The sequence below is a fragment of the Scyliorhinus torazame genome, chromosome 21 (assembly GCF_047496885.1).
Source record: "Scyliorhinus torazame isolate Kashiwa2021f chromosome 21, sScyTor2.1, whole genome shotgun sequence".
Classification (NCBI taxonomy): domain Eukaryota; kingdom Metazoa; phylum Chordata; class Chondrichthyes; order Carcharhiniformes; family Scyliorhinidae; genus Scyliorhinus; species Scyliorhinus torazame.
This window is the reverse complement of record NC_092727.1, coordinates 134,039,104-134,052,341: the sequence shown is the minus strand read 5'-3', so window position 1 is coordinate 134,052,341 and position 13,238 is coordinate 134,039,104. Positions and strand designations below refer to the sequence as shown.

Below are 13,238 nucleotides of genomic sequence, written 5' to 3'. Positions count from 1 at the left end.
GGAGGGATATCAGAGGTAGGTTCTTTACCCAGAGAATAGTGGGGGCATGGAATGCACTGCCTGTGGAAGTAGTTGAGTCGAAAACATTAGGGACCTTCAAGCAGCTATTGGATAGGTACATGGATTGCGGTAACATGATATAGTGTAGATTTATTTGTTCTTAAGGGCAGCACGGCAGCATCGTGGATAGCACAATTGCTTCACAGCTCCAGGGTCCCAAGTTCGATTCCGGCTTGGGTCACTGTCTGTGCGGAGTCTGCACGTTCTCCCCGTGTGTGCGTGGGTTTCCTCCGGGTGCTCCGGTTTCCTCCCACAGTCCAAAGATGTGCAGGTTAGGGGATTGGCCGTGATAAATTGCCCTTAGTGTCCAAAATTGCCCTTAGTGTTGGGTGGGGTTACTGGGTAATGGGGATAGGGTGGAGGTGTGGGCTTGGGCAGGGTGCTCTTTCCAAGAGCCGGTGCAGACTCTATGGGCCGAATGGCCTCCTGCACTGTGAATTCAATGATAATCTATGATTAATCTAGGACAAAGGTTCGGCACAACATCGTCGGCCGAAGGGCCTGTTCTGTGCTGTATTTTTCTATGTCCTATGTTCCACATGGAGTATTTGGAGTCGGCCATCCGGCCCCTCGAGCCTGCTCCGCCATTCAGTGAGATCAGGGCTGATCTGTGATCTCATCTCCACCTCCTGTCTGGCCCCCATAACCTTTGACTCCCTGGGTTTAACAAAAATCTGTTCGACGCAGCCTGAATAAATTGAATGACCAACTTTCACTGAGAATTGTGCACATCGGTCACCCTTCAGGGGAAACTATTTCTGTCTTAAAGGGACACATAGTTTTATAGAATTTACAGTGCAGAAGAAGGCCATTCGGCCATCAAGTCTGCACCGGCCCTTGAAAAGAGCACCCTACTTAAGCCCCACACCCCTACCTTATCCCTGTAACCCAGGAACCACACCTAATCTTTTTGGACACTAAGGGCAATTAATCACGGCCAATCCACCTAAGCTGCACATCTTTCGGGACTTGTGGGAGGAAACCCACGCACACACGGGGAGAATGTGCAGACTCCGCACAGACAGTGACCCAGCGGGGAATCGAACCTGGGACCCTGGCGCTGTGAAGCAACAGTGCTAACCACTGTGACCGTGCTGCCCACCTTTTATTCTTAAACTGTCACCGAGTTTGAGTTTACCCACAAGAGGAAACATTCTCTGGCAGCCACCCTGTAAACACCCTCAGGATCTTTTATGTTTCAATAAAGCTCAGTCTTCTAAACTCCAATGGGTCAGGCCCAATGTGTCTAACCTTTCTTCATAAGATTCGCTCCACACCTGAGGAAAGAGCCAAGTGAATGTTCTCTGCTCCGAATGGAATTCTATCTTTTTTCAAATAAGGAGACCAGGGCACGATTCTCTGGCCTCGTTACACTTGCTCAAGCGTAACGAGGCCGATGAATAGCGGGAGAGGCCAAAAACGAGATCCGCGCCAGGTGCCAAACAGTTTGCAATCCGACCAGCCGCTTCCGTCGGCGAAATCGGGATCTCGCCGTAGCATGACAAGAAACCAATAATCACCACCTTCTCGTACAAGTGTACACCACTGCCCCTCTCACCCGAGGGTGCTGCCCCACTCTCCGGAGGGTGCTGCCCCACTCTCCGGAGGGTGCCGCCCCACTCTCCCGAGGGTGCCTCCCCTCTCACCCGAGGGTGCCACTCCACTCACCCGAGGGTGCCGCCCCCACTCACCCGAGGGTGCCGTTCCCACTCACCCGAGGGTGCCGCCCCCACTCACCTGAGGGTGCCGCCCCCACTCACCTGAGGGTGCCACTCCACTCACCCGAGGGTGCCTCCCCTCTCACCCGAGGGTGCCACTCCACTCACCCGAGGGTGCCGCCCCCACTCACCCGAGGGTGCCGCCCCCACTCACCCGAGGGTGCCGCCCCCACTCTCCCGAGGGTGCCGCCCCCACTCTCCCGAGGGTGCCTCCCCTCTCACCCGAGGGTGCCACTCCACTCACCCGAGGGTGCCGCCCCCACTCACCCGAGGGTGCCGCCCCCACTCACCCGAGGGTGCCGCCCCCACTCACCCGAGGGTGCTGCCCCCACTCACCCGAGGGTGCCGCCCACACATCTGGTGCCAACGTCGTGCACCAGGTTCTCCACTGCGGTCACCACCCTGGCAGTGTTGGCCTCGGTGCCACTCATTGTCACCGACATCTCCTGTGCCCGTAGCCTCTGGGACTCCTCCAAGCGGCAATGGACCTGCTGGAGTGATGCTGACATCTCCCTCTGAATGTCCCGGCTGCTCCCTATCGTCTCCATCAGCTCCGGGTGACCAGAGGCTCAGCATCAGGCTGGGACCCAGCCTTCCCACTGCTGTCCCGCCTGGGGGTTCCTGCCTCCACCTGATGTACATCAGTAATTGTGTGGTGCTCCAGAAGCCGGTCCACTGAATAATAATAATAATCTTTATTGTCACAAGTAGGCTGACATTAACTCTGCAATGGAGTTACTGTGAAAAGCCCCTAGTCGCCACACCCCGGCGCCTGTTTATGTACACAGAGGGAGAAATCAGAGATCTGACCCACTTTGGTCGTGTCATCAGCAAACTTGTAGATGGAGTTGGAGTCAAGTTTTGCCACGCAGTCGTGTGTGTACAGGGAGTAGAGTAGGGGGTTAAGTACGCAGCCTTGCGGGGCCCCGGTATTGAGGACTATTGTGGAGGAGGTGTTGTTGTTTATCCTTACTGATTGTGGTCTGTGGGTCAGAAAGTCGAGGATCCAGTTGCAGAGTGAGGAGCCAAGTCCTAGGTTTTGGAGATTTGATATGAGCTTGGCTGGGATTATGGTGTTGAAGGCGGAGCTGTAGACAATAAATAGGAGTCTGATGTAAGAGTCCTTGTTGTCGAGATGCTCTAGGGATGAGTGTAGGGCCAGTGAGATGGCGTTTGCTGTGGACCGGTTGCGATGGTGTGGGATTTGCAGTTGATCTCGGGATCTTGGGAGTATGGAGTTGATGTGCCTTTTGACCAGCTTCTTGAAGCACTTCATTATGATCGATGTCAGGGCCATTGAAGCACGTTGCCTGGCTCTTCTTTGGCACCGGTGTGATGGTGGACTCCTTGAAGCAGGTGGGGCCCTCGGAACGAAGTAGGGACAGGTTATAGATGTCTGCGAATACCTCTGCCAGCTGGTCCGCGCAGGCTCTGAATGCACGACCAGGGATCCCGTCTGGACCCGACGCCTTCCGAGGGTTCACTTTCAGGAAGGCCAATCTGACTTCGGAAGCTGTGATGGTGGGTATGGGTGAATTATGGGCTGCTGGGGCACTCGCCAGCGGATTGTTGGTTACCTGCTCGAACCGAGCATAGAATGCATTGAGTTCATCGGGGAGGGGTGAGCTGCTGCCAGAGATACTGTTCAGCTTCGCTTTGTAGCCCGTTATGTTGTTTAGTCCTTGCCACAATCGCCGAGAGTCTGTCTGTGACTCTAGTTTGGTCCAATATTGTCTCTTGGCACCCAGGATCGCTTTGCGGAGGTCGTACCTGGATTTCTTGTGTAGGTCAGGGTCGTCTGCCTTGAACGCCTCAGATCTGTCCTTCAGTAGGGAGTCAATCTCGCGATTGAGCCATGGTTTCCGGTTGGGGAACGCACGGACTGCTTTCTTTGGCACGCAGTCATCCACACATTTGCTGATGAAGTCTGTGACGGATGGTGGCATACTCATTTAAGTTGGTCGCTGAGTTCTTAAATATGGACCAGTCCACTGTCTCTAAGCAGTCACGCAAGAGCTCTTCTGTCTCCTCGGACCAGCACTGCACGACCTTCTTAGCTGGATTCTCCCGCTTGAGTTTCTGCTTGTATGCCGGGAGAAGGAGCACCGTCTTATGGTCTGATTTCCCAAAGTGCGGTCGGGGGATGGAACGGTAGGCGCCCTTGATATTTGTGTAGCAATGGTCGAGAATGTTGGGCGATGTCAATGAATGGCAGAGCAGGATCGATGGGCCAAATGGTCTACTTCTGCTCCTGTATCTTTTGATCTTATAAGATTCTCCTCCCCGCAGCCCCAAATTCCCGCCCCGACCCGCCGGCGGGACTCTCCTCCCCGCAGCCCCAAATTCCCGCCCCGACCCGCCGGCGGGATTCCCCTCCCCGCAGCGTCACATTCCCGCCCCGACCCGCCGGCGGGATTCCCCTCCCCGCAGTGTCACATTCCCGCCCCGACCCCGCCGGCGGGATTCCCCTCCCCGCAGCGTCACATTCCTGCCCCGCCGGCGGGACTCTCCTCCCCGCATCGTCACATTCCCGCTCCGACTCGCCGCCGGGATTCCCCTCCCCGCAGCCCCACATTCCTGTCCCGCCGGCGGGATTCTCCTCCCCGCAGCCCCACATTCCTGTCCCGCCGGCGGGACTCTTCTCCCCGCAGCCCCACATTCCTGCCCCGACCCGCTGGCAGGATTCTCCTCCCCGCAGCCCCAAATTCCCGCCCCGACCGCCGGCGGGATTCTCCTCCCCGCAGCCCCAGATTCCCGCCCCGACCCGCTGGCAGGATTCTCCTCCCCGCAGCCCCAGATTCCCGCCCCGACCCGCCGGCGGGACTCTTCTCCCTGCAGCCCCAAATTCCCGCCCCGACCCGCCGGCGGGATTCTCCTCCCCGCAGCCCCAGATTCCCGCTCCGACTCGCCAGCAGGATTCTCCTCCACGCAGCCCCACGTTCCTGCCCCGACCCGCTGGCGGGATTCCCCTCCCCGCAGCGCCACATTCCCGACCCGCCGGCGGGATTCTCCTCCCCGCAGCCCCACATTCCTGCCCCGACCCGCCGGCGGGAGTCTCCGTTACGCCGGCCAGTCAATGGGGTTTCCCGTTGTGGGGCAGCCCCACGCCGTCGGGAACCCCCCCCCCCCGAGCGCCGGCACACGGAGCATCCCGCCGGCGGAGAATCTCACCCTCTGTCTTTGGTTCTTAAAGTCTGCCCAATCCTCTGCTCTACCAGAAATCTTTGCAGATTTGTTGTTTTCTTTGAATTTAGTGCTATCCTTGGCTTTTTTATTTAGCCATGGATGGCACATCGTTCTCAAAGAGGCGATTTTCCGTCATTGGGATAAATCTTTGCTAAGAATTATTAAAAATCTCCTTAACGGTCTGCCACTGCAGCTCTACTTTTAAACCAGTTTCTAGCTCAGCCTTCATAACCTCAGTTACCTTTATTTGGGATTAAAACACTAGTTATGGACCCACGCTTCTCACTTTCAAACCTTATCATTGCGATTGCCTAGTGGTTCTTTTAACATAAGCCACTGTGAGGGTACCTCCACCTCTGGAACTGCAGCAGTTCAAGAAATAGTCTCACAACACCAGGTTAAAGTATACACCTCTTGCTGCCTCAGGAAGGCAGACAGCACTGTCAGAGACCCCTCCCACCCAGGCTTTGCCCTCCTCCAGACCCTTCCATCAGGCAGAAGGTACAGGAGTCTGAAGACTCGCACATCCAGACATAGAAACAGCTTCTCCCCCACAGCTACAAGACTCCTCAACGACTCCCCCTCGGACTGTTCCCTGTAACAACACTATTCACGACGCCCTATGCTGCTCTTGCTCATGTATTTGCTTTGTTTGGCCCCTTGTTCCGCACTGTAACCAATCACTGTTTTGTTGATGTATCATTTGTCACTGTTCCCTGTTGGTTATTCTTGTGTCTACTACGTACGTACTGTGTACTTTCCTTGGCCGCAGAAAAATACTTTTAACTGTACTTCGGTACATGTGACAATAAATCAAATCAAAACACGTTTGTTTGACATCAGAAGCTTTTGGAGCTTTAACCTGGTGTTGTGAGACTTCTAACTGTGCCCACCCCAGTCCCAACGCCGGCATCTCCACATCGTAATTCAAGAAGGCAGCTCACCACCACCTTGTCAAGGACAAGTAGGGATGGGTATTGCCCAGCCAGCAACGCCCACAATGTGGTCCCTCCAACTTGCTCCGCTATTCAATATGATCATGGTTGATCACCTATCTCAATGCCATACTCCTGCTTTCTCCCCATATCCCTTGATGCATTTAGTGTCCAGAAATCCATTTCCTTCTCAAATATATTTGTGGTAAAGAATTCTATAGGTTCACCAACTTCTTACATTTATTATTCTCTCATCTCTACCCAAACTGATTCTATATTCTGATCTTTCAGGCTAAGATCATCTCTCAATACTGAACTAATGTCACCTTTAATTAACAGAGCTCTCCTGCCTTTTCCTAGAATCCTGTCATTCCAATAATTCAAATACCCTTCAACATTCAGGTGCCAACCCTGGTCACTTTTCAACTATGTCTCTGTAAGCCGGTCAGGTCACAGATTTAACGCCATCTGTGCTAAGAATTGACCCATTTTGTTACAAATGCTGCAAGCATTCAGATATAAGGCCGTAAACTATTTTTTGTGAAGTTTTTTGCGATGCCCACTCTCACGTTTGTACGTTCCGTCCCTTTCTGTCACTATCTTGTTTATTACCCATTTGCTGCCCTCTTCTATTACTTTGTTGTTTCCTGTTACCATATTTTCTCTCTTGTGATTCTTTGCCCCACTATTTAAAGCTTTATCTATTTGTGACCTGCAGCCGTGGTTTAATATTGATAATTGGTTTGTAAACCTTTCACTTCCTTTTCTTTCTCATTTTCTGCTCTCAAGAACAAGCAGAGAAGTAACGTTGGGTCCTGGTTATTGCCTCGCCTGTATCTGGGCCATGTCGCCCGTGCACCCTGCCGTCCCACACCCACCCGTGCACCCTGCCGTCCCACACCCACCTCACTTTGTTGTCTTGAGCCATTGGCATGGACTCTGAACAGATCGGGTCTGGTGCCAGGAGCCAGGGGCACAACAGGGGGCATCTCCTGAGCTTGGTTAGTTGGGCAGCAATTCCAAGAGCTTCTGGAAAGTTGTGTGAAGGAGTCCCAATAGCCTTAAGGCTCTTGTTTGCTTTGCTAACAGGCTGACAGGCTGCAGCTGACTACCACCTAGACAATACATCACTGCATCTGTTCATCCCTGTGGTCGTCACGAGTGAAAATACTGACCCTCGGAGGGCATATTGGGAGGGGAGGAGAAGGTGGGTCAGGGTCAAGGATTCCCTGATGGATTGATTCCTGAACTGGAAAATATTCTTTGTGTCTCTGACCAGGACCAAACATGTCATTCTAGGTTTAATGCTTCAGCCCGAATCTGTTCAGAAAAGATGATGGGCTGGATTCTCCGCACCCTGACACCCTGACTCCGAAATCGCGTTCGGTGACAGGGCGGAGAATCAACTTTCCCGCACGTAATCGGGTCCGGTGCCCCGAAAAGCGGCGGACTCGTGGAGTACGCCGCACCGAGTATTCACCACCTCAGGCCTGAGGCCTGCCCCGCTATTCTCCATCCCTGACCGACCGGGTTCCCGGCGGCATGGTTCTAATCTGGTCCGAATCAGTCCGGGGCCGCCACAGTCGGGGGAGGGCCGATCGGAGGGGGGGAGGGGCCTCATTGGGGGCTATGTGTGCGGGCGGTCCGGGGTGGGCGAGCGGCCGATCGGGGGCACTATTTCAGCGGTCCAGGTCCGCAGGCTGAGTCTGTCATGGAGCACGCGTGGCTGCTGGAGGCCACCGCCCCGCGCATGCGTGGCCTCTGACCCGGAAGTGCTGGGGGCCATATCGGCTGCTGCCTGCTGGCCCCCTGCAAAATGGTGGATCTGTGACCTTTTGACACCAGTTTTCCTGGAGTAAAAGACCAGTTTCCACAACGGCGTGGGGACATAGTCCTGAAAACGGAGAATCCAGCCCCTTGTTTGATATATTTTTTGGGAAAGAGTATAAACAACCTTATTTTGCCAGGCTCTGGGAGAAGTGCTAGTTTCTGAGCCCAGATGGGCAGCAATGATGTGCTTTGATTTTCCACTAACCTGGTTTATGTCCTTTTCTCCTCTAGTCATTGTCGCTGTCATCCTCTTCACCATCCTCGCCCTCTTGGTGCTCATCTTCCTCTACTATTACCGTCACAAGGGCAGCTATCACACTAATGAGGCCAAACCCCTCGAGCCTTCGAAGAGTCCCAAACACACCTCACTGAAGAAGGACCAGAACCTTCCACAGATCCTGGAAGAGACTAAAACCGAATAGTTGAAACTGAGTTTGTGTTTTACCAAGAGACAGTGTTAAGAAAATCTCTGATTAAGATGGAGCTCCATGTTCTACTGTCTCAACTGATCAACATTCCTGATTTGTGAACAAGGTTTATTTACAGAAAAACAGGCAAAATAATTTACAAAGCCAAAACACATGGTTATGGTAAAATGTGCTGTATTCTCACCTGAGGAGATATTTCTAATTGGCATTTTTTTTAAAGTTCATATGGAATCTAATGCTGCTAATTAAGGATACAAATGAGTATAAACATATCTATTTATGAATTATTGCTGCTAGTTACACGGGGACTGGGATCCTTGTTAAAACTATAATCGATGCACTGCTGTACTATTGGCTAACCTAGTGCATGCCCAATATCTGCAATATGCACCTCACTTTGACAGACACAATCACTTGCATTGTATTTTTACTTTTTTGTCAAATATGAGTCAACATTGTTTAAAAATCCTATTGTAATATTTTGTAAATGGCTGTAACATCCTGGAGTGAGTGAAGCAAATGAAATTGAGAGGGTGCAGCAGATGATGAGGCCTCTGACTGGGCTTTGTGTGAATGGCTGTGAGCCAATGTTGCCCCCACACCCTCCTCCACACGGCCCACTCTCACATTCAGCGACAGAACGTCCAGTGTTGGGTCACACCAAGAATATCTGCCCTATCGGCCGGCAGCAATACTGCCATTGTTGAAAAAACTAGAAGCACACATGTCAGTTAAGATTAGATTTAGTCTGGCAGTGTTAGTCTAGACTGCATATAGTCTATCAGGCAGTGTTAGTCTAGACTGGAGTCAGGCTGTCAGAGGAGGTGTTAGTTTAGAGTGGATTCAGGTTGTCAGACAGTGTTAGTCTAGACTGTCAGACAATGTTTGTCTAGACTGGGGTCAGGCTGTCAGTCTAGACGGTATTCAGGTTGTCAGAGGGGGTGTTAGTCTCGACTGGATTTAGGCTGTCACAGGGGGTATTAGTCTAGACACGATTCAGATTGTCAGACTGTTAGTCTAGACTGGATTCAGGCTGTTAGACTGCGTTAGTCTAGACTGGATTGAGGTTGTTTTACCCCCCCCCCCCCCCCCCCCCCCCCCCCCCCCCACAAAACTGGAAAAGGTTCTTCCTGTTCTGACACCATTGGCTGGATGATTGAACTGACACTAATGTCAACAAGTGGAAAGAACGCTGACAGAATGCAAAGTGTGTCCTGAAGAGGATTTAATCCACAAACTGGTGCCTCTCCCTCTCCTCCTGGCCACCCCATCTCTCTCCCTTCACCCTTTCACTCTATTCTGTCTGCCTCTGTGCCTTTCTCACTGTGTCTAACATTGTCTTTCCAGTTGATGTAACGGTTTTATTAATGTTTCTGTTATTTGTGCATTTTATGTATTAAACTCATGCCATCAATAGTTTGGTTGCTGGGCATGTTAAAAAATGGTTGTAATCCAGGGCTAACTGGCATTGAGATTGAGCTCCAAACTGAACCAAAGAACAAAGAAAAGTACAGCACAGGAACAGGCCCTTCGGCCCTCCAAGCCCGTGCCGACCATGCTGCCCGACTAAACTACAATCTTCTACACTTCCTGGGTCCGTATCCCTCTATTCCCATCCTATTCATGTATTTGTCAAGATGCCCCTTAAATGTCACTATCGTCCCTGCTTCCACCGCCTCCTCCGGTAGCGAGTTCCTGGCACCTACTACCCTCTGTGTAAAAAAAAAAAAATGCGAGGAGGAGGCGGCGGTGCGAGGAGGCGGCGGCGGTGCGAGGAGGCGGCGGCGGTGCGAGGAGGAGGCGGCGGTGCGAGGAGGAGGCGGCGGTGCGAGGAGGTGGCGAGTATTGTCAGGATTTTGGAATGGATGCGCTGGCAGAATGGGAAATGTGGGTCAGTGGGCAGATAGGCGATGAATTAACCAGATTGATGAGACATGACCGTATCGGAATGGAGTGGAGACTGACTTGGTTTCGCTCAAGTGCAAAATGCAGCAGGTGTGACGCTGATGTAGTCACAAGCTCAGTTTCAACATTAATATCCGAGCAAAGTGGCAAAGAGAAATGTGTATATTAAACATTTGGCATCACTGAGGGGAATTCAGCTCCTTTAGGTTTAGATTTTTGGCAACAGAGCTGATTCCTTGAATGTTTTTATTCCTCCCCAGTGACTGCTTCATTCAGAAACCATCAATGTCAGTGATGGGAGAGATCGGCACTGTCAGAGAATCAATACTGAGCGAGTGCTGCACTGTCAGAGGGTCAGTACTGAGGGAGTGCTGCACTGTCAGAGGGTCAGTACTGAGGGAACGCTGCACTGTCAGAGAGTCAGTACTGAGGGAGCGCTACACTGTCAGAGAATCAGTACTGAGGGAGTGCCGCACTGTCAGAGGGTCCGGACTGAGGGAGCGCTACACTGTCAGAGGGTCAGTACTGAGGGAGCGCCGCACTGTCAGAGAATCAGTACTGAGGGAGCGCTGCACCGTCAGAGGGTCAGCAGTGAGGGAGTGCTGCACTGTCAGAGGGTCGTACTGAGGGAGTGCCGCACTGTCAGAGAGTCAGTACTGAGGGAGTGCTGCACTGTCAGAGGGTCAGTACTGAGGGAGTGCCGCACTGTCAGAGGGTCAGCACTGAGCGAGTGCTGCACTGTCAGAGAGTCAATACTGAGGGAGTGCCGCACTGTCAGAGGGTCAGTACTGAGGGAGTGCCGCACTGTCAGAGAATCAGTACTGAGGGAGCGCTGCACCGTCAGAGGGTCAGCAGTGAGGGAGTGCTGCACTGTCAGAGGGTCGTACTGAGGGAGTGCCGCACTGTCAGAGAGTCAGTACTGAGGGAGTGCTGCACTGTCAGAGGGTCAGTACTGAGGGAGCGCTGCACTGTCAGAGAGTCAGTACTGAGGGAGCGCTACACTGTCAGAGAATCAGTACTGAGGGAGTGCCGCACTGTCAGAGGGTCAGTACTGAGGGAGCGCTACACTGTCAGAGAATCAGTACTGAGGGAGTGCCGAACTGTCAGAGGGTCAGTACTGAGGGAGCGCCGCACTGTCAGAGAATCAGTACTGAGGGAGCGCTGCACCGTCAGAGGGTCAGCAGTGAGGGAGTGCTGCACTGTCAGAGGGTCGTACTGAGGGAGTGCCGCACTGTCAGAGAGTCAATACTGAGGGAGTGCTGCACTGTCAGAGGGTCAGCACTGAGCGAGTGCTGCACTGTCAGAGAGTCAATACTGAGGGAGTGCTGCACTGTCAGAGGGTCAGTACTGAGGGAGTGCCGCACTGTCAGAGGGTCAGCACTGAGCGAGTGCTGCACTGTCAGAGGATCAATACTGAGGGAGTGCTGCACTGTCAGAGGGTCAGTACTGAGGGAGTGCCGCACTGTCAGAGGGTCAGCACTGAGCGAGTGCTGCACTGTCAGAGAGTCAATACTGAGGGAGTGCTGCACTGTCGGAGGGTCAGCACTGAGGGAGTGCTGCACTGTCAGAGGGTCAGTACTGAGCGAGTGCTGCACTGTCAGAGGGTCAGTACTGAGGGAGCGCTGCACTGTCAGAGGGTCAGTACTGAGCGAGCGCTGCACTGTCAGAGGGTCAGTACTGAGCGAGCGCTGCACTGTCAGAGGGTCAGTACTGAGCGAGTGCTGCACTGTCAGAGGGTCAGTACTGAGGGAGTGCCGCACTGTCAGAGAGTCAGTACTGAGGGAGGGCTGCACTGTCAGAGAATCAATACTGAGGGAGTGCCGCACTGTCAGAGAGTCAGTACTGAGGGAGCGCTGCACTGCCAGAGGGTCGTACTGAGGGAGTGCCGCACTGTCAGAGAGTCAGTACTGAGGGAGTGCCGCACTGTCAGAGGGTCGTACTGAGGGACCGCTGCACTGTCAGAGAGTCAGTACTGAGGGAGCGCTGCACTGCCAGAGGGTCGTACTGAGGGACCGCTGCACAGTCAGAGAGTCAATACTGAGGGAGTGCCGCACTGTCAGCGGATCAATACTGAGGGAGTGCTGCACTGTCAGAGGGTCAGTACTGAGGGAGTGCCGCACTGTCAGAGGGTCAGTACTGAGGGAGTGCCGCACTGTCAGAGGGTCAGCACTGAGGGAGTGCCGCACTGTCAGAGGATCAATACTGAGGGAGTGCTGCACTGTCCGAGGGTCAGCACTGAGGGAGTGCCGCACTGTCAGAGGGTCAGCACTGAGCGAGTGCTGCACTGTCAGAGAGTCAATACTGAGGGAGTGCTGCACTGTCGGAGGGTCAGCACTGAGGGAGTGCTGCACTGTCAGAGGGTCAGTACTGAGCGAGTGCTGCACTGTCAGAGGGTCAGTACTGAGGGAGCGCTGCACTGTCAGAGGGTCAGTACTGAGCGAGCGCTGCACTGTCAGAGGGTCAGTACTGAGCGAGTGCTGCACTGTCAGAGGGTCAGTACTGAGGGGAGTGCCGCACTGTCAGAGAGTCAGTACTGAGGGAGGGCTGCACTGTCAGAGAATCAATACTGAGGGAGTGCCGCACTGTCAGAGAGTCAGTACTGAGGGAGCGCTGCACTGCCAGAGGGTCGTACTGAGGGAGTGCCGCACTGTCAGAGAGTCAGTACTGAGGGACCGCTGCACAGTCAGAGAGTCAGTACTGAGGGAGTGCCGCACTGTCAGAGGGTCAGTACTGAGGGAGTGCCGCACTGTCCGAGGGTCAGTACTGAGGGAACGCCGCACTGTCAGAGGGTCAGTACTGAGGGAGTGCCGCACTGTCAGAGGGTCAGTACTGAGGGAGTGCCGCACTGTCAGAGGGTCAGCACTGAGGGAGTGCCGCACTGTCAGAGGATCAATACTGAGGGAGTGCTGCACTGTCCGAGGGTCAGTACTGAGGGAGTGCCGCACTGTCCGAGGGTCAGTACTGAGGGAGCGCCGCACTGTCCGAGGGTCAGTACTGAGGGAGCGCCGCACTGTCAGAGGGTCAGTACTGAGGGAGTGCCGCACTGTCAGAGGGTCAGTACTGAGGGAGTGCTGCACTGTCAGAGGGTCAGTACTGAGGGAGTGCCGCACTGTCAGAGGGTCAGTACTGAGGGAGTGCCGCACTGTCAGAGGATCAATACTGAGGGAGTGCTGCAC

At 53.7% G+C, this 13,238-nt stretch overlaps 1 protein-coding gene across 2 annotated transcripts in view; it reads left to right on the top strand.

Moving 5' to 3' along the window:
* The window catches only part of cntnap1 (contactin associated protein 1), a 107,580-nt gene extending 98,009 nt beyond the window's left edge, over window positions 1–9,571 (top strand). For both annotated transcript variants that reach the window (XM_072487709.1, XM_072487710.1), the window contains one exon: window positions 7,961–9,571. In XM_072487709.1, the coding sequence (XP_072343810.1) occupies window positions 7,961–8,151 (191 nt within the window). In that variant the 3' untranslated portion in view covers window positions 8,152–9,571. The remainder of the gene's footprint in view (window positions 1–7,960) is intronic.
* Window positions 9,572–13,238: the final 3,667 nt, after the last annotated feature.